General features: G+C 40.1%; 2 protein-coding genes across 5 annotated transcripts; both read left to right on the top strand.

Annotated features, from left to right (window-relative positions):
• The first annotated feature begins 404 nt into the window (after positions 1–404).
• hoxd3a (homeobox D3a) lies at positions 405–20,598 on the top strand. 4 transcript variants are annotated; one of them, XM_085136210.1, is made up of 4 exons: positions 405–940; positions 16,093–16,152; positions 17,630–18,179; positions 18,355–20,598. In XM_085136210.1, exons 3-4 carry the CDS (start codon positions 17,732–17,734, stop codon positions 19,104–19,106), a joined length of 1,200 nt encoding a protein of 399 aa, XP_084992336.1. In that variant the 5' UTR covers positions 405–940; positions 16,093–16,152; positions 17,630–17,731; the 3' UTR covers positions 19,107–20,598. The 4 variants fall into 4 exon arrangements, with proteins under 4 accessions (XP_084992336.1, XP_084992335.1, XP_084992333.1 ...); XM_085136209.1 differs by lacking the exon at positions 405–940 and adding an exon at positions 2,322–3,938; XM_085136207.1 differs by lacking the exon at positions 405–940 and adding an exon at positions 11,585–12,235.
• On the top strand, positions 3,933–11,529 carry hoxd4a (homeobox D4a). The gene is made up of 2 exons (XM_085136211.1): positions 3,933–8,035; positions 8,442–11,529. The coding sequence occupies exons 1-2, from the start codon at positions 7,627–7,629 to the stop codon at positions 8,738–8,740; spliced, it is 708 nt and encodes a 235-aa protein (XP_084992337.1). The 5' UTR covers positions 3,933–7,626; the 3' UTR covers positions 8,741–11,529.
• Positions 20,599–21,425: the final 827 nt, after the last annotated feature.

Below are 21,425 nucleotides of genomic sequence, written 5' to 3'. Positions count from 1 at the left end.
GAAAAGGCTGGCGACAAAGCATTAGACTTTTAATGAGGGAAAAAAGGTGTAAATTATACTTGCTGGTTTTATTGCGTGGCGTTTTCCTAGCATCTGCTGCACAGGCCGTGAACTCACAGATGAAAAATAAAATAAAATAAAGGCACAAAGTTGTTCTGTATTTTATACAAGAAATATTTGGTTTCTCAAAAGATTTTGTTTCATAAAATCTCCAGTTTCTGCAAAACGTTAAACATCAACGTGATCTATGGCGGATTATGCATTTTAACACTGTGATATCCAAACCTCGGATCAGTTTGATGTTGCCAAATATTTAATTAAAAAAAAGATTAATCTCATATACTTAATCAGACGCGTTTCTCAGTTGTTCTGTACACTTTGCTGGAAGTTTTAGATTTTTGAGTGATGCAAACGACGACAGAAAAAAAAAACAGGGGGAAAAGCTCTCGCTTGGGGGACCTGGTGGGGCTTCTGCTATTATGCGCCAAGATGAGGAGAATTGCTGCAGTCCAAATTCCTTTTTGTGAGGGGACAATTTACAACTTGGTAATAGACCTTTTTATGTGCCTCCATCGCCTGTCATTGGATGCCACTGGTCATGTGCGAGAGGCAAACGTCTTCATGGCCCTTTTCCTGATTTCCCTGGCGATTTCCCCCCACTGCATTCTGTATCACGTTGTCTATGGTGTTAAACCGATACACTACGGTCTGCTCTCTTAAAAATCGCCTGCCATTCGTTTCATAATTGTCTGATCAGCGCATATTTTCCCGGCGCTGCGTCGTTTGTTTAATTTTTTTTTTTACTGGATGACAAGAGAAGCGTTTCAACTTTATCCACATCCCACCTTCTTCATTCACAGAGCTGTGCTGGCTCTTTCACGCAAAATGCACTGCCTGAGCAAACTTCAAAGAGCAAGCATGGAGTACCTCACCGCCATAGGTAAGATTTCTTGTGCGACAATGGCGTTTATTAGTTGGGCATGTGTGAGAGCATGTAAAGTTTGACAGCTTCCTGTTTCATTGGTCATGTAAATGAGCTGCAAGGTAATGGCACTCAGGTAATTTGGTGAAGTCACATGTTGCTGGGTGTGTTGGGATTAATTGTTTTTGTTTTTAGACATGTTCAGTAACAGAAGTCTGGCCATTATATTATAATGATTAACAAACGTCCGTTTAGCCGGCAAGTTGCCTTTTATAATGCAACAACCACAGAGAAATATTTAAGAAGATATCATATGGATTTCAAGTCGTTTCATCATGTTTATTGATGCCTTTTTAAAGCCTTAAATGCACAAATAGAAGTTGTTTCTGAGGTCACAGATGGTGATGTGTGAGCTGTGTTTTTGATGCAGAGAAGTTTTTTTTTTCCACTGTGCACTGCAAGAGAGCTTTGTCTTTAACCGGTCATTCCTTATTTTGCTTTCAGTGTTAAGTTATTGGTTGTAGACAGATCCCAATTCCATCAGCCTCTACGAATAATTGTAGCTATATTATCCCTCATCTCTCAACCTGCTAGAAAATCTGTATTGGCGTATTCTGGCCACCATATTCCATCACACTTTTCGCTTTATATGCTAATAAATGCGGGATTATACTCGAGACAGAGTTCAGTTAATTTGCTTTATTGAACGTATACAAAGCCAGTCAGCAAAAGTTCAGTTTTCCTACTTGTTTTCAGCTGCCTGGAGATGAGGCCAACTGAACAAAGACAGTATTTCACTGTTGCCTGACAGGCAGCTGCGAAAGTATTTACAGCCTTACTGCAATGCGGCAAAATGGACCCTGAAAGACAGGCACAAGCAGAAGCCTGAGAGAATTATATAGGACTCAGTCATGATTTTTTAAATTTTGACAGTGCAAAAAAAAAAAGATCACACGTTTTAAGCGTTTTTTGTAATGCACATAATTATTTAGTATATGTGTGACCGCAGGCCCTGCACTAATATTTTTTATTAGTTTCCATAAATGGATTTCCTCCCTTCACTCCTACTCAGCTCATCTCAGACATCCAGACTGTCTAGACCCTTTAGCAACAGACTTAGTAGCTATATCATATAATATATTTTGTGAGATTTCTTTTTTAATTTTTTTTTGCTCAAGCCAAGCCACGTGAACCTAAATGTGCTGTCATTTGCCTTCTATTTAATAGTTTTAATTGGTTTTTTTTGTTTCCACTTAGATAAATGATGCTTTCATTAACAATGTTAAGTATGAATCATCACCACAACATCAGCATTTTCAATTCCAACATCTACTCTTACTATAAATATTCCCATTATAGTCTTTTTTTAAAATGTTCAGTCTACAAATAGAGAAAAATACTTGTAAATATTTAGATATAAATATGCTATGGTAATTATTCTGAATTCATATAATGTGTTTAAAGAGCTTGACTAAACCCAGTTTTGAATTAGCTTGCATTAGGCTACTTGCTTTGGAGGGAGTCATTTAGAAGAGTAATTGAGCAAATTTTGAAATCAGTGGTCTGCATACCAACAGTAAATCTCCTCTCCCCTCATTCAAAACTTCGTCAACAGTTTGTTGAAACAAAGGATTGGGTGAAATAACTGGTTTGTGTATGTTTTATATATTTATTTATTTTTGTATTTATTGCAGTGGAACTGTGGAGAGGCCTTTATCATGCCAGCAGAAGGCGCTGTTGCCCAACAGTCAGATTCTCTGGTCCCATTTAGCAATCCTTTTACTAGCATGCTCTTTGGTGCTATAAGTAGCTGAGGCGGGAATCACGTGATCCAGTTCGTTTTCTTTCTGAAAGTTGTTTTGGTGGCAGAAAAGTCACCCATGTTGCACGCATGGGCACTAGATACGTTAGAGGCTGTTATCAAACGAGATCAGCCATTAAGATTATACAATGGTGCATTTTGTGCTGGTTTGGATATCCTCCAAATATTCATGTCTGTCATCTTTCCCCAGCAAACAGTCATTCAATAATTGTAAACTGTGTCCTCGTGATAAACAGGATGATTCAATTAAAACGACTTTATTTACAAGTTCGAGGAAACATGAAATCTAAAAGCAGCGGTTATGTGTAGGCAGAATTTGAATCTCCAAGGAAGGAAAAGCTTTTATGAAGACATCCATGTAAGAAAATTCAAAGCCTCTGATCTGCTGCCCTCACATTTATTATACCTGCCGCACTGTGGCAGCCACCCAAACCTCAACATGGTCCGCTCTCTCCGGTTAGGTCAAAACGGGGGAGGAGGAGGAGCAAAAGGCATTGCACTCTGGGATTGGCCCGGAAGAATGAATGACATCAGTCCTATTGTGACAGGTTCACTGGACAGAAAAAAAAATGTATTCGGGCACCAATCAGTGACGCGTAGTGGTTCATTTGTTAACACTTTAGAGGTCAAAAGGCGTCAGATTTCAGGAGATTTAAATATTGAAATTCTCGATTTCAGTAGTTTTCCATCACACCTCAATATTAAAATGATTAAAATTAATATTTAAGATGACCAGGATACTTTGGTGTTTGTTCATGGAAGTTTAAAGCTCGCACATATTTTTCTCCCCAGTTTTCACGGTGGGAATAAAACATGCTATTCTGTCACGGCTCGCTCTTGTACCACTTTCTGTTGTGACTGTTACAAAATCCCTTCCGCTTCCCTGCTTCCTCATTTCCACGACTTTTCCTCAGTGCACATCAGTGCAATCGCTATTATTGAGTAAGTGCAACTTTCAGGGTTATTTATGGGCCTGCGCCCTGTTGTGAATGGCTGTGAGGAAACACGTGATGCCATTAAACTTTGTTTTATGGCCTGGGACTTGACAAGCCAAAATATAATTCTCATTGTGTATTAGTAAGACAGTCCAGATGGAATAGAGCCTCAATTGACATGGAACTCTACCGGACTGACTTTTCCCCTTCAGCATGGATGCGTTTGTTGGACTGCGTGTCATCTGTTGCGGTTTCCGCGGTAAGCTGCGTTTTATCATTATGCTCGTGGTATGGGCGTGTGATGTCACATGCGTAATGCTCAGGCTAAACTGTTTCCTGCCTGTAAAGCTGCAGTGCATGCTCGGTAACTTTTAGACAGTGTGCTCTTCTGATGAAGTTGTGTTCAAGTTTAGTACTTGTTTGATTTGTTTTGAAAAGCTTTTATGGATCTAACCTTCACTCTTTTTTTTTAAAGTGTTATTGCTCTGAATTGCTCCACACCATATTCTTCTTCTTCCTCTTTTGGTTCTGCTTCTTTGTTTGGTCTTTTTAAAGCTGTTTGATGATCTTGTGCAGTTAACTTGAGATTTTAATCAAATGAATTTTATTTTATATTGCATTAATTTCCTGCTGTGTCCAACTGTTGATTTGCACATTTCTTCACCCACAATTCGTTTGCTAGATAACGCCATCTTTTCTTTGGGTTTCAATCACACAGAAATATTTTTTTTAAAACAGCACTGATTTCGCAAGAAAATCAGTTTTAAGTCTTTACATGATGTGGATTTTCTTTTTTCTTAATTCACCCCAGGCCTGGCGCGTTTCTAACTGCAGGCCTTTAAATTATTAATTTTGTCACCCTTTGCAAGACTAGATTTCTAACAATGGTTGCATGTTTGATCCAAGCTTCAAATGGAATTTAGCCTTCATTTTGTATTACTATCAGACAAAAAAAAAAAAAACTTTATTACGTTGTGTGAAAATAAGCAGGCCCGGTGTTTTCTGCAGCTTTCAAATCCTCAGCTGATGGTTTACAAAATCAAAAACAAATATCTGTGAATGTAATGAAGAAATAGTCGAGCTGGAGACTAGTTGGCCATTGGTTTAAAACGAGCTGCCAGGAAACGCTGACTTTATCATTCTTTTGTTGGGGAACTCGGCTTTGACCCGTCACAAGGACTGGCAGGGTCAGGTGAAAGGCAGGTCAGGCTGTCTAATAAATACTGAAACGTGAAGTGCAAGGACGATTTATAATAAATGAGTAAATAAATAAATAATGCACTCATCATTTAATTGAGGCCATAACGAATATTTTGAGTTTTTGTTGGTATTTTAGCGGAAATTTTCCAGCTCAGATCACAGCATATATATGTACACATGCATACTACACGCAGGCCTACATATTCGTTAAAGGAGCTCTAGCACAAAACGTGACACTGATTTTACATTTTACTGTTTTATGTTTGATTCTTATTTATTAAAGGCCTATTTTACAAGGTTGGTGCAAGCCAATAATATTCCCTATTATATTACACTGAACCGTTTACATCACCTGTCAAATAATTAGCCACGAATTTGTTTCTTTATCCGTTTAATTTTTCTTATTAAAGAAGAAAACGTGGTATGTGTGTGAGGCACAGTTGCTTTTTAAGCCCTTTCAGAGCTGAGATGCAATTATTGTGTCACATTTTGGACAAGAAGGAAACATGTCATAAATTCAAATTACTGTCTCGTTGCTTAAATACCGACTCAAAAAGAGTTTGCTATATTTTCTCGCCATCAGCGTTATTTTTCTCCATATAGACGCACTGATATGAAATTAGCTCACTCGCATGGTGATTTAGCGTCCTTGAAAAAAAGTGTATTATTTTTTGCTAGACCTTCTCAGTTTCTCTCAGTTTTGGCCAATCTGTCTTGATCACGCCCAGCTTTAACTGATTTAATTTGTAGAGGAAGCTCGGTGTAGGGCTTGAGGTGGTCTCCATGGCAGTTAGTTAAGGTCTGACGACTTGGTAAACTTTTGCACCCTTTGAGCTGTCAGCAGCAGTAAAAATAATTGAACTTTTTGATAAGTTTGTAAATGATTTGAGTTGACCTCGATGGCCTCCAGCCCGTAGCATCTTTTGGACAGCGGAGGTAGGAAACCCCTGTATAACCTGGCAAGTGCTCAGGGGTTTATACCGTTGCTCGATTGCTTGACGGAGGCTTAACTTTAAATCTGAGCTGACAGTTTTAAAAAGTTTAAGGTCATTTATGGATTTATGGTGTTTGAAGAAAGTGTATTGCCTTGCTGTGAACTTGGGCTGTAGCCTGATGAAGAGAAGAAGATCTTCTGCGTTGAAAGCTGGGCTGACCTCAGTTGGTAGCTGTTTTTTCATTTACTTTACGCTTGTCATTTTCTTACGATTGACAGGAGCACCCAGGGCAGAGGTAGCCTGTAGCCTAAAATTTTTGCTTTTCCTTTTCTTTATGTCTTTCTTCTTCTTCTTCTTCTTTGGAAGCCTTGTCAGCCAGCAACTGACAAGGCTTCGAGGGTTTCGTGTGTCCTATTGACGAAATTTCCTTCAAATAAGCAACAAAAAAGACCACGAAAAAAGCCTACTTTATACTGTAGGGAAGGGGAATAAATTAAAAAGGAAATGCCATGGCTAAAACAAAGAAAATAGGGCACTCCGGAGTGATTATAGCTTATAAAAGTATGTGTTTATCCCTGGGTTTTTAATTCTTGCCTCTTATTTTCTTATGTAACCTCAGCTTCTTTTATGGTTTTGGTTTATTCACTTTGAGCCACTTTGATAATTTTATTAGTCTAGAGTGCTGCACAAAGAAAACGTGATGTGGTTTAGGTGGTAAAATTGGGCAGCATCGCTTCCCGTCGTCTATATATACCCTGTAGAACCGAATTTGTGTGATGAAACCAGATTCACAGATTCGATTCTAGGGGAGTATATGGTCGATGAAAAAACTTCGATTTATTGACTTTACTGCCATCGTTATATGGCATTTGAAGCCTAATGTGCTTCCAGTTGTTGCATTAACAGTGTTGGTTTATGAGTGAGAGTAAATCTGACAACACCACATTCCTCATAAGAGGTCGTGCTGTAACTCTTTAGGCTTAAAGGAAATCTAATATGAAATGTTGCACGTGGAAATAAACAATGGAAGGTGTCTCTATTCCTGTTTGGCTCGCTGTGCTTTGCATGAAATACCAAATTAATTTACTAAATGAAACCGAGCCACAGACACTCACTCCAGCTGTAGCTCTTTTTTCTCTCTTGTGGGCAGTTTCTGTCTCTACATTATTGATTCCCAGAGACTGCTGCTGCTGGCCAATAGGCTCCTGAGACAGATTTTTTTTCAAAGGGATGGGAGCAGATGAAGTGATGAGATTCGTGTAACTTTTGGATGACCCCTTCTTGACAAAGACAGTGTCCATCAATTGTCCTCACTCATTATTCGCTGTCTTTATGCCAAGGGGCTTTTTGTATCTTTTGTTGGTTTCTCTGTTGAACACCATGCTTTTAAGTTAGACTTTAGAAACCAGGAATCAGCTTTGATGAAACATCAGCACAGAAGACAATCCCCATTTTTAATATTCTGTTTTCTTTTTAATAAGTTTCGTAAGTTCAATATTGTGCATATTTTCCCCCATTTTTTCTATTTATTTATTTTGAAATCTAAAATTTCTGTCTTCCAAACACGTACGCAGATGTTTCAAGATAATATTTGCGTTTTTTCCATCAGGTTCTAATTTCTGTGTATCTTAACTCGGATAAAAATGCATTTAGTTGTATGTTTACCAGTGTTTGGACCCGCATCACCTCTATTGGCCGATCTGGTCACATGGTTCGCTAACTTTATTCAGTTGACACCAAGTAGGAGGGCTTTATGGAGGGAGGAAAAAAGACAACTCGAGAAAAATTAGTATTTTCTACCTTCAGAAATTAATGGCCATGAGTTCGTATATGGTGAACTCTAAGTATGTGGATCCCAAATTTCCTCCCTGCGAGGAATATTCACAGAATAACTATATACCTGAGCAGGGCTCCGACTACTACAGTCCATCGCAGGACACAGACTTTCAGCATCCAGGGATCTACCCACGGTCAAACTACACGGAGCAACCCTTCAGCTGCAACACTGTGCAGGACTCCACAGTGCAACCACGGGGTCATGGGCAAGAGAGAGCCAGCCACCCGAGCCATTTTAGCGCACAGACTGAGCAGGGGACTCCGGTCCAAGTGGCCGGACCCCGGACTTGTGGACAGCAGCAAAACACAAAGAGCCAAAATGGGATACAAGCCAAGCAGCCAGCAGTAGTTTACCCCTGGATGAAGAAAGTTCACGTAACTACTGGTAAGATTTCCTCTTCTTCTTCCTCTTCTTCCTCTACTGAGGGCTATAATCCAGAAATCAGCCAGTATACTATTTATAGGAGTCTTTGAAAGGCCTCGCCAATTACACAAGTCATAAATTTTTATAGCTCAGGAAATAGGCCGCTAGGTGAGCGCCTAAAAGCTCCTCAAACACACAGACTAGCCGGTGGAAATTGGGATGAAATCTAGAACAAATCTGGTTAAATTTAGCTAAAATAATCCACTGTTTCCTGATGACAGTCCCGTTTAAATTTCCTTAAAGTATGAAGCTTGACAGAGAAACTAATTTTCTTGTCCTGCACATGTTCTACCTGCATGCTGCATCGACCACATTTAGTGACTTTTGTTTGTTTCGTTTTGTTTTTCTTTTGTGTTCTTTCTCTCAGTGAACCCGGATTACACGGGATCTGAACCCAAGCGGTCCAGAACAGCTTACACCCGGCAGCAGGTTCTGGAGCTAGAAAAGGAGTTTCATTTTAACAGGTATCTGACCAGGCGGCGGCGGATTGAGATTGCCCACACTCTTTGTCTCTCCGAAAGGCAGATTAAAATCTGGTTTCAAAACAGACGGATGAAATGGAAGAAAGATCACAAACTACCCAACACCAAGGGGAGATCTGCACCAGTCTCCAACCATCTGCAGAGCATTCAGAAGGATAACCTGACTGATATCACAGCATTATAAGAAAGGAAAGTGGTCCTGTCCGTAGAGATTAACTGTATATAAAAAAGACAAAAGTTACATCTGACTTTTGCATGGACTGATGTCGTTTCTAGCCATTTTGTTTTTAATTTAACAAACATGACCCTCCAGCATTGTTGCCTCGAGTCTGAGTGAGAAAATCAATCGGTCTTTAAAACCGAGAGGTTTGCAAGCTGAGCCTCTTCTGTGTTCAAATTTCCTCAAAGAGACAGAAAAAAACGTCGAAATAAACTTTTCCTTCCCTCTTTTTCCGACGTTGCCCCCTCTGAGGAGACATTTATCAAGCAGCCTCGGCCGATTCAGTGGATTTAAACAAAGTGTCTCTGCTCTTCTCACGTGGATTCAGCTGATTTAAACAATGAAATATCTTTGCTTAAAAACAAAACAGTGAGATCATTTCAAATTACACGCACATACACAAAAGTTATTACAGCTTTGAGCACAGAAATTATTTTAGCCAATTGAAAAATTCACATTAAACGCACAATATATATATATGTATGTATACTTGAAGGAAATAGTATTTGCATATAGAGCACGCCAAACACTCCTCAACCTTTTTCAAAAATCCCCGCTGAATCTTTTGTGACTTGTATGTTTTAACTTATTTTGTACAAAAAAAAAGCTTTGAAATTTTAAAATGTTATTTCCCAAACACAAGACATTCCTGTGTGCATACTATTCAGAGTGCCCTTATAAATCTTTCCTGACATCTTTGTAAACAGTGTACATTTTCAGAGGCTCTCTTGTGCCATTTAAAACTCTCCTATGAAAGATCATTTGTTCTTGCATGGCATCAAATTGATACTAGATGTTTCCAATCGGAAATAATCAAATCCTGGAGATTTAGCAGTATTTTATTTTTTATTTTTCAGACGATTTCTGCGTCATTATTTATTTGTTTAAAAACGTGTACATTTTTTCGTATAGCACACAATTTAATTGAAAGTATTCGTTAAACCTTTATTATTCCGAAATATGTTTGAACTCTTGTGCGTTATTAGCATGGCCTTATGCAAAGTTTTAGTCTTAGTTAACATGGGAATCTTCTATTTTTTTTTTCCATTCACAACCAAGCTATCCATGGGGCTCTTTCAGGTCATGTTTCAAGACAGATATTTCTCGTTTTATACCGTCTTTGTCCTCGGACAAAAAGCCAAGAAGCTCTCCCAGTATGTGGAGGTCTCCTTTCTGAAGTCTACTTGACGAGAGAGTTGAAAAGGTATTTCAACCGAAGGTCGACAAAGCAGCAGTGGCAGGTTCATCCAGGGGACACATTTCAGCCGCAAGGACTGACCCCAGCACCCCTGACCCGCCGGACAGGCAGCATTTCTCTCCCAGGCGCTGTTCGCTTTGCTTCGGAGGACTGTTCCACCCTCAAAAAAAAAGAAAAGAAAAAGGCTAAAGCTGATTCAAAGTAAGAGCCGCTGAATTCCTCGTTTTACACGTGTTTAAACAGTATTTATACCAGGCGAAGTCCCCGAAAAGGTTCTGATTTGTGCGTTTGTCTCCTCATGTCTATATGCAATCTTTTCGTTTTTATTTTTGTACATGCTTTTTACCTTGTACGGTGCATTGAGATGTGAGAAGTATATTGAATAAAAAAATAAAGATTTCTACTGATTATGCATTTAAGTATTTGGGAGACTGTGTGTGTTCTGGGATGTTTATTTCCTGCACTCAAGATCGATTTTGATTTAGAAGAAATACATATATTTTTTCGACCCCGGGGTTATTTATTATTTCCCCGATAGCTTGAAATTTTAGAGTAACTTTTCTTTGTTTGCGTTATTTGGTGCCATTTGGTTTACGCTAGAGGCAAAGGACAGCTTTGCTCCAAGTGTTTTTTCACCTAAGGGTTACAAGCGTGTGGAACCATATGGAACTAAAGGCCGCTTTTACAAAACATCTACAAATGGACCAAATGGCCAGTGGATACACAAATTCAGCCTGTTGTCTTGGCAGGTCCTAAATTTAAGCACACAAGAGTATTTTTATTATTTAGAAAATAAAATAAAATAAAATAGAAGAGGTTTTTTACTTTGCCGTTTCATTTTACTCATGAGTTCGTAACAAAGCGAGAGCAAGCACTGCGCAAAAACCTCCCCTTACAAAAAAAAAACTCTTAGTGGGGATTATTTAATTAATTTATTATTATTTTTTGTGCCATAAAACCACATTCAATGCGTAAAAGTTATTTAGACGATTTTTTACTGTGCAGTGGAAGCACAAATTATCTCTAGTGGCCTCATAAGACTCAAATTGACAGGGAAAACTTGTTAAGAGGAGTTGGTCCTTCTCCAAGACTAATTCACGCCACATTTATTAGAGCTGTATTAGAACGAAGGGACAAACACCCAATAGCACAGTATACTACTTTAGGGTATTAAAGCATACCTATATTCTGCTTATGGTTAATATTAACCCCCCAACCCCCCCATGATCCACAAGCTGAGACTTTATTGAGGATGAGTCGCAGCAATACCGACCTTCGACCCTTCACGTTACAGGATCAGCTCGGATACAAACAAAGTGACCATATGTATGCATTTGTAAAGACAACCTGCACCCAAACACTTTTCATCCCCAGTGACCACGGGCTGATGCCCACTGAGCACGTGCGTGCACCGCTCATAAACGTTTGTGTATACATAAAATGTAAGTTTGTCACACGGATGTGGAGAGAAGCAGAGACAAAGTGATGCTACCAATCCACCATCCTGCCAAAAATAATCTCCATATAGATGCTGAGGAGAAGATGAGAGAGAGAGAGCGAGAGAGAGAGAGGGGGGCTGGGTAGGTGGGGGGGGGGGGGGGGGACTGGGGAGAAGCGACTAGAAGGGGGGTGAGGGGGGGAGAACCTACCTAAAATACATTACAAGCTCTAACTTAACCAAAGGTTGCTTTTTTATTATTATTATTTTTAGCTACTTAATATAAAACCTGGGTGTTTTGAGCGTCTGATATATAATGCAGGAGTTGAACTAATGCCAATATCATAGTTTCCTTGGCAGTTATCAGGTCAGAGCAGCCTACTACAACGTGCAGTGTGTAGCCACACTGACCTACATGTCTGAACAGCAATAAATGGGAGCCAAAGGCAGTGCCATTTTCAATGACACTGCACCCAGTGTAGGAATACAACGTCGTTGCTCTCCATCCGGCCATATTTGATTTCCAGCTGTTTTCGCAAGAAGCCTCTCCGAGCCAGACAACCCCCCTAAGATATATTAAAGTGCGCTGTCTGCATTCAGAGATATAATCCAGAGACTATACCACTCCGCTCTCTATTCTCGACCACGTGATTGTCTAAATAATTAATGCAGCACGTCCCCCTAGAAACACGGCGTCGTCATTAATCGCAAGGACTCTATCAGACTTGAAAACTGAAGAGATCCCCCAAGAAAATAATATCCGATTCCCGGCGCAACTGTAGTCCCGCACTTTAGCAACACATCTGAACCGATGGATGCTTGGGTAGGTAAATATTTCAACATTTTTCATGTTGCCCCAGCTGGTAAATGACGATATCAAATGTCGTGATATTTGATAAATTGCTCCCTTTGATGTGTGCGCTCTGAGCGCAATTGTATAGGCTGTGGCTAGTCGCTGTACGCATGCCTTCTTTTTTTTTTAAATAAATAAATACATGAAATATATTAGCAGTAGCATAAATTTTCAGTTTTGCGGTTTGCAAATGTCTTGAAATGGACTGATGGGACTAATGTGAAAAAAGTAAATGGCAGTGACAAGTAGGATTTATGGATGCTCGCTTTGAATAACTGCTCTTTCGGACACATGCAGCTTAGTCTGCTCCCTCTTTTGGGCCCATAGACTCCTTATTCAGAGTCTAATTCGGATTTTTGCTAATTTAATGTGAAGTTGTTTTGTTTCTTTTAATCTGAAGTAAATTGAATATGTTTAAAGAAAGCGTTAAAATTAACTTGTCTTGTTTGCGAAGCAGAAATCGCGATTTTTGGTGTTGTATTTTTAACCATAAGACAAATTCCTAGTTATTTATCTCTCCCTTTCGCTTTAGAGCACAATCATTTTCTATTGTTTTTATTGTTAGTGGGGGGATGATCTAATTTTGATTTCTTAGAAGTCCTAGAAGTTCGGCCAGGCTGACAGTTCTGCCTCCTTGTAAATCATTCTCAGTTATCCCTGAAAGGGTGCGAGGCTGTTGGGGGCCGGGCGAAAACTGTAAATCTTTCACTTTTATTACCCTCTGAACATATGCTGAGACGCTAACAGTCCGGCATCCCTTCTTCTTCTTCTTCTCTAGCAAAGATTACCCACCGCTGAACCAACCAGAGGTCCGAGAACCGTCTCTGTGGTTCGAAATCTTAGACTTAGTATTAAAGCGTGCCATTATTTGGCATAGTTTGGGGTTAGTACCGAAAACAATGCAAGAAGACACTGGCTCCGTGCCTCTTTGTGCTTCAGCTGTGTGGGAAGACAGACACAACAAACACGAGATGATAATGTGGTTTATTTGAATACAATCCGTTCCCAGTTGCATGAAAAACACACACGTCATTTATTTCATAAATCATTTTTTAAAATGCACTCCCACATCATTGTGCAGTTGTTTGTAAATTACACAGAACCGCGTTTTAAAACGTTTCAATATTATGCAAAATGTGGTGAGTGAGGCCCTCTTCATTCGTTTTATTGCGAAATCCCCGCTAGTTTCTATCTTTTGGGGGAGTGAGGCAAAGAAAAAGAAATCTTCATAAATGTTGGAAATTTCAAATCTTCTGTGACATAAAATGCACAGATCATTTTGCGCACATGCATTGCACTTCAGTGCCTTTGTGGGGGGGGGGGGGGGGGGGGGGGGGGGGGGGGGAAGGTTAAAGATGTCTAAATTTGCACGTTGAGCACCCAAACAAAAGCATATCTGCTTTGGCTTAAACGCTGAAGTGCAGGCGAGCTGCAAAGCTCGCAGCTCATGAGGAGATAAAAAGAAATAGGCAGAGGAACATTTTCACATTCACACAGTTCAGATGAGGAAATAAACGCCACCCTTTATCAAAATGGATTGGTGAGGTAAGGCTTACTTGAAGAAGGGAACAATCACGTGAACAAATATGCTTGTACCTTAAGGCAGCGCCTTTATTTGTCATCATAAAGCTTCCGAAACACCCCAAATTCCCAATGTTAGCTGCAAATCTTTACAGGCCTCTCCGTTTTTGAATTCCTGTATATTTCACTGGGTGATTGATTGCCAGTGATTTTTTTTCAGGAATAAGGATACCTTGTTCGCTTTTTATTGGTAGTTGAATGCGAGTCCTTCCATTCTTTCGGGAATACTGTCTCCACTGGTATATGGAAATGTCTGAAAAACAGCAAGATCAGGTTTAGGACAGCATTGTCTACAGACAAAGGGTGAAGGATTTATTCTTGAGACAACGTGGAAAGGAACTGAGACTGAGAGGGAACTGCTTTATGATGAATTGATTCACAGGTAAGCAATTGCATGGCAGAAAGCAACCTTTAACCACGGGTTAATATAATCCAAGGAAATATATATGATTCATTCCATTCATGGAGGCGATGCTCGTTAACGTCGCTCTCACCGGCAAACGCGCGGGTATGGAGCCCAAAGCTATCTCTTCAAAAGCAGATTCATATTATTACCATTATTATAGTTTTTTTTCCTCGAGAAATTGCGTTCAAATATTATCGACAGATCGAGCCTAAGCTACCTTGCGCTTTTCAGCTGATTTCACGTTTATGAAAACCTGCTCGGAGGAAAAAGTGGGAGAGGAACTTTTCTTTTTGACTCTTGGATCGTAAATCACATTAATTTGTTGTCTTATCCTCACTCGCTGGCGTTTGCCGTTGATTTATGTGGGTTCAATAGTATGGCTTTGTTAACCTGCAACGTTATGTTATAGGTGAATTTATAGTGGATGCTTTAAGGGATAGGAGGTCTGAATAGTGAACAAGGACAATGCAAATGCGTTTATTTTTTTAATGTTTGGATACCTTTATGGCTAACTTGTTCCTAGTTTATAATATTGACTCATGCAAACATATTTTCTCTCTCTTTGGACTGATGAGCAGCAGGTCTAAGAACAGAAGGCAATAAACTCAAATTTGAGATAATTTCCACCCATTTTCGTTCAGTTTACTGTTTTACTTTGGATAAAGATTTAATGTTTGTGCACTGCAGCTTTTGTATTATAGGCCTGAGCTGCTCATAATTACGCGCAGTCTCCTGGATAAAAAAAAAAAAAAAAAAGCTAAATTAAAAATACAGACATTTTGCTACAAAATGGGAATTTGTAAGTACTATACAATTTTCTGCAAAAAAAACCCCAACGCAATTTGTGTTCTGTTTTCGTTTTCATTGTTTCAAAACAGCAGCGAATACGTTGTGTAAAATTATAAACTTAGCTTAAAAAATAATATATATTTCCAGTTATACAAACTTCCCTCTTATTAATAGATTTTCAAAGGTTAAGCTGAAGAAACGACTAAGTGAGATAATAACACTCCAGATTGAGTCCGACCCATTGTGTGGACCAAACTTACCGTAACAACGCGTAGGCGAAAAACACAGCCGCGTGAAAAGGGAACCATGTCTGCTACTAGTAGCTCAGTGTGCTCAAAAGCACTCGAGGTGCAGACTATCGACCAGCTCTTTAGAAAATCCTCATGAAAAAATCCTACAGTTGAATTGTGATACTATGAAGCTAAATTCCTCGGATAGATGCAATGAAACAGGAGCTGTTTGTTTCTTTTTTTACACTCACTGCAAATATAATTATCTGGAAGATTTCTGGGTTTTAAGTTCTGGTTTCCTTGCCGTCGGTCGAGCATCTTGTCTTGTTTCTCTTAGCGCTGAAAAGCTGCTGTGAATTTAGTCGAGACTTGGCTCTTCTTTAAGGCAAACTGTTCGTTGTTCATTAAACTATGACTTACTGCTGAATGACCCTAAGGTCACCTAAAACGCTTATGAGTGCTAGATATTTGGCCTGACTCTTTTGTACTAAAAGTGCACATGTCAGACTTTTCACTCTCAAGAAAATGAAAGCAAAAGAAGAAGAAAAAGGTTTTTAAATAAATGTGAAATAAAAATAGACATACAATAAAAACGCTGGAAAATATGGAACTAAAGCCTCAGTTCTCTTAAGCTACTATAATTTTTAATTAATTATCTAGAATTGTTTAGTTTAGCTTGAGTTTACACATAAATCTAAATAAAAAAAAAATACTACAACTAAAAATGCGACACTCATTTTTAACACAACATGCATTCATAATAACGCAGGGCTCAGACTAATAACAATACATTTATTTGTGTTATTATTTTTGTCTTTTAGGTCGAGATGGAAGCAGTGGTGAATGCTTGAGGGGTATAAAACAGATCTGCGCAGATTTCGGTGAGTAACGTTTTTTTAATGAAGGGAGAGGACAACACAGCCAACTGCTAACAAGGTGAAAGGGTGATTTGTTATTAGGCTACATATTTACGCTCACAGTGTTTCACAGGAGGCTTAAATCAAGAAAACAGACATGAAGGATGGTCTTAACCTGTACGTGTAATTATTTACGCAGGCCAGAGTCCAATTTCAGTAAGTCCCATTTCCTTTTTAGCAGCGTTGCCGGAATTAAACAGTGAGAGCACACACAATAAGAAAATTAAAAACAAAAGTAAAAAAAAAAAAGTAGAGTTTTTCAAGACCAGTATCCCCGTGCCTTATTCAAAGCAGCAAAACAGCTCCGTGCTTTCCACCTCTGTGTTTAGCTGGAGACTCGCACTAAGCCAGAATGGAGGCATCATTTATAAACCGAGCCTCTTCATGGGAGAAGTCGCCGACTATGAAATTCTTTCCCTTGCCTTCCTCCTACGCTTAGTTTTACACTTCTGAGGGGCTGTGAGTCTTGAGGAGTGTTTTGCTTTTCATTCCCCTCTCTCAGGCCGTTTACAACCATAACATTTGCGGTCATAAATTTTGCCGCGGTCCAAACTGACAGGTGCAATTGTTATGCACGGCGCAGGCTGCACCTCGTAAAGCCACCAACATACAGTACAGGAGGGCCCCTTTGATATTTTTGTTTCGGCTTACTTTAAATGTTGGCATGCTTTTTATCATATTGGTAAAATAATAAGAATATTAATAATAATTTTTTTGGTTTTCAAAAATATCCTCCAAAAGTTAAAAAATTTTTTTCAAGATAATTAGACATAAATCTTTAAGAAGAAAACCGACCAAGCAGCCAAATTATAATGTTTGAGATGTGCGTAAAGGCTGGTGAAATGTCATATTTAACCCAGCCCAACCCAACCCATCTTTCTCTCTCTCTCACTCTCACTCTATCCCTCCCTTTCTCTCTCTCTCCCTCTCTCTCTCTCTCTCTCTCTCTCTCTCTCTTTCTAACCCTCTCACACAGCTACATTTTTATATGAACAGTGCAGGAGTTTAGTGTTGTGCTTTTTGCGCTCTTCAACATGCCTGTGCGCGCGTGAACAATGAATGCATTAGGGGCTTCGTCAGGCCTTGTGATTACTGAAAAGGGTATTGTGTGTACGTGTGTGTCAAATGCTGATTCAGCTTATTTGCAAGGGACTCCTAAAGCCTCCCAGAGGGTCCTTTTAGTCCAAGTTAAACTTTAACTGTTTTGTGCCAAGAAACGAGTCGAACGAGCTGGAGATGAAGCATTGTTATAGACAGTTTGAAGACATTTGGTGCTTTTCTAATTTAATTGCTCTAGTTGTTTAATTAGAAAGCACCAAATGCTCTATACAGTAGCTTCAGTCTGGGCCAAGCAAGCTGTGCCTTTTGGTTTAATGTGGATTTCAAACGCTGCATCTCACACATTCTGTGGCGTTACAGTGAGAGATGTTTCTTTTTATAGGTCACAGAGTGGAGCAGCGGTGGGAAACACCAATCACGTAAATAAACAACACTCATGCAACTGGATAAAGCTTCACTGGCTTACTGGCTTTGAATCCACAAAATGCAGAAAGCAACATACTACGACAACTCTGGACTTTTTGGAGGCTACACCTACCCCAAACCAGACTCTTACAACTATGGGCCCGCACACCAGTCCTATCCTACTTCAAACATAGACAGCGACTACCAGGGCTCAGTTTGTCCCATTCAGACAGCTGCAGTCCGGCCACCAGCCCTAAAAGACAGTGACCTGAACGGAGACTGCATGCGACAAAGCAGCAGTCAAAATAACAACAACAACCAAGCGACTAGTATTTCAGAGCAGCAGGCTCCTCCACTGTCTGCATCTTCCCCTAGCTCCAACAGCTCTGCATCTCAGAAGAAGAAATCCCCATCCAGCAGTGCTTCCAGCAGCGCCACACCAGCCCTCACCAAGCAGATATTCCCCTGGATGAAGGAGACCCGACAGAACTCAAAGCAGAAGAACTCAAACAACTGTGCCACCGCAGGTAGTGATCATGATGGTGACGTGTATGTGTAGTGTCTGTGTATGTTGTGTGAGCGTGTAGAGGTGTGTTTGGGTAGGGAGGGATCGGGGTGGGGGGTCTTGATGTGCATGGAATTTATAAATTATTCCTCACATTGTTCAAAAGACCCTAAGATGATTCTGTGATTCCTTCACAGGTGGTGAAGTGAGTGATGAGAAAAGCCCACCGGGACCAGCGTCCAAACGGGTCAGAACTGCTTACACCAGCGCGCAACTTGTGGAGCTGGAGAAGGAGTTTCACTTTAACCGCTATCTTTGTCGTCCTCGGAGGGTGGAAATGGCAAATCTGTTGAATCTCACTGAGCGCCAAATAAAGATCTGGTTTCAAAACAGGAGGATGAAATACAAAAAGGACCAGAAGTCTAAAGGGCTGGCGCACTCTCCCCTGGGACATTCCCCGGATAGAAGCCCGCCGCTGAGTGGCCCAAATCACATTGGATACTCTGGCCAGCTCCAAAATGTGAACAGCCTCAGCTATGACGCACCCTCACCCCCGTCCTTTGCCAAACCCCAGCAAAATATGTACGGCTTGGCCGCGTACACGGCACCCTTGGGTGGCTGCATCCCACAACAGAAGAGATACCCGGGCTCCGAGTACGAACACCACGGCATGCAGAGCAACGGCAGCTTTGCCAACGCCAATTTGCAAAGCAGCCCCGTTTACGTGGGTGGGAATTTTGTTGATTCCATGCCAGCCTCGGGCCCCATGTTCAACCTCGGCCATCTTCCCCACCCCTCATCCACCAGTGTGGACTACAGCTGTGCCGCACAGATCCCAGGAAACCACCACCATGGACCCTGTGATCCCCATCCCACATACACAGACCTCACCTCTCACCAAGCGTCTCAGGGAAGGATTCAGGAAGCGCCTAAACTGACGCATTTGTAATATGTGGTTTCGCGCGTGTGTGTGTGCGTGCGCGTGTATGTTTGCGTGTGTGTGTGTGCCAAGATTATGTTGCGCTCTTTTTTTATTACCTCACTAGTCTAATAACTACACTCCAAGCGAGTCGTGTGTATTATTACAGTATTATTGATATTACTATTAATGCTATTGTGTAATTATTTTCTAAATAATACAGCTTTGTCCATTTCTCTTGAATATTTGGGGATGCGGAGAAGCAGATAGCCCGGTTGTCAGTAGTTCTTTTTTTTGTTCTTGTTTATTCTCAAGTGCAATGCGCAATTGTTTTTTTTTTTCTTTTTGACTGAGTATTTCATGCCATTACTTGAAGGTATGTCTTGTAGATCACAAAAATAGAAGCGCATCTTTAGCGAGAAGGATTTTTTTAGGGAAGTTTTTCGTCTGTTTGTTAGGCTCTCATTTCCCCCCGCGCACACCCCAATTTATTTATTGTTTTGTATTTTTCTTTTGATTTGCATAATCTTTTGTACTAGCATATAGCCTATTTATTATTTAATTACTTTTGTATTGCACATTATTTATCGTTTATATGCGAGTATTTATACGTGTGGAGTTTGTTGTAAGATTGGACAGATCAGTGCACTTGGAAGTGTGGGCAAAACAGGGTTTGGAAAATGCTATGACTCGCAATGTGTTGTTGGTATATAAAAAAGAGCATTTCTAATTGTAAATCTGGGAAAAATGGGACATTTTATAGTGTATAAACATCACTATATGTCCATGGTTATTCTTGTGTCAAATCTTAAGCAAAACGTAGACTATCGAAGTATCAAATATTATACACACCAGCATGTCATTTTGTGTAGTCCATTGCTATTTTTTATTTGTCTTCCATTGTTATTCCATTCAGTTGGATATCCATAAATTTATGAAACCCTAATGATATTGAAATGTTATATTTTATTGTGTTCAACATTTTGTAAATAAAGTGCTTAAACTTCGTTTTTTATTGCCTTTTGTTGATTTTCTTTTCTTTTCCCCCTTCTTTCTTTTTCAACAAACCCTGCAGCAGGAACTCTGGTTACCCTGCAGCTTCTCATTATTTTTAATTTCTCATTCAGCTGCTGCTGTTGCTGCCAGTGAATCTGTCAGGTAACTGTGCCGAGGAGGCGTATTGACCCACAGCTTTACTGTACAGCCTAAACGGGGAGAGACAATCAATAATTAGACACCAGGATATCTAAAACTCATCAGACGGCTCTATGCTTCCAATGCAAAGTGCATTTCAGCGGAATAAAAGGCTCTGGAGGTTATTGATGTTTTATTGGTACGAGGGAAGTGAGTCTACGGGCTTATTGCCTCTTCCACATGTCACTTAGCTTTTTTTGTTTTTTGTTTTTTTTTTTTAGAGACGGCCACATGATTAGCCTCCTGCTTGCTGAGACAAGAAAATAAGCTCAATTTTCCAGCAAAGGCCAAAGTCTAATCACTGACTACTGTCTAATTGATTGGTGCACAGCGAGACTGATATATACTGATATATATATATATATATATATATATATATATATATATATATATATATATATATATATATATATATATATATATATGGCCATTTGTTTTCATCGTCGGTGGGTAAGACAAAGCGGACTGGTGACAAAACAGAAAAATACACGGCGATTTCTTGACACAGGACAAGATGCAGAGGGGTGTGTGACTAAGAGAGAGAGAGAGAAAGAGAGAGAGCAGTTCATCCTTTATTGCTCCTGGAGAGCCATTTCAAAGCTCATTAATCAAAAACTCGTCGCTTTCAGACTCCTCGCTGATCCCTCCTCCTCGTGAACAAAGCATTTGCATTCCAAATCCAAGTAACACATTTCTAACCGAACAGGCCAATCTTTAATGGTGGTGGTGGTGGTGGTGGGGGAGCTGGGGAGAAGAAGAAAAAAGAAGAGGGGGGGGGGGGGCTGTGGCAGTTGGAATCTGTGTTCACATTTTCCAAGATGATATATCCCTGGATTTAAGAGCGCATGAAGGGAAATGAAACTCTTGTCACAGAAATCATCAGTGGCTTTAATTCACTGTGGCTCTAATTCAGAGTGAGCCCCCACCCCAGAAGTTTCACAAACATCAGCCGCTGAGCTGAGCGTGATTCACGGTTATATTAACGGCGGCGTTTGTACGTTCAGTCCGTGCTGTGCCACAAACAAATCCATCTTGCATTTTGTCTCTGAGCTACTGCAACACAAATCATCAGTATTCCGTGGATGGCGGCCATTTTAACCCTGGGTGGGTTCCCCCCACCACCGCAACCTCTCTCTTTATAGAGCTTAAAATAGT

The sequence above is a fragment of the Neolamprologus multifasciatus genome, chromosome 16 (genome assembly GCF_963576455.1).
Source record: "Neolamprologus multifasciatus chromosome 16, fNeoMul1.2, whole genome shotgun sequence".
NCBI classification, from domain to species: Eukaryota; Metazoa; Chordata; class Actinopteri; order Cichliformes; family Cichlidae; genus Neolamprologus; species Neolamprologus multifasciatus.
The sequence above is the reverse complement of the archived record's forward strand: the minus strand, read 5'-3'. Positions and strand labels throughout refer to the sequence as shown.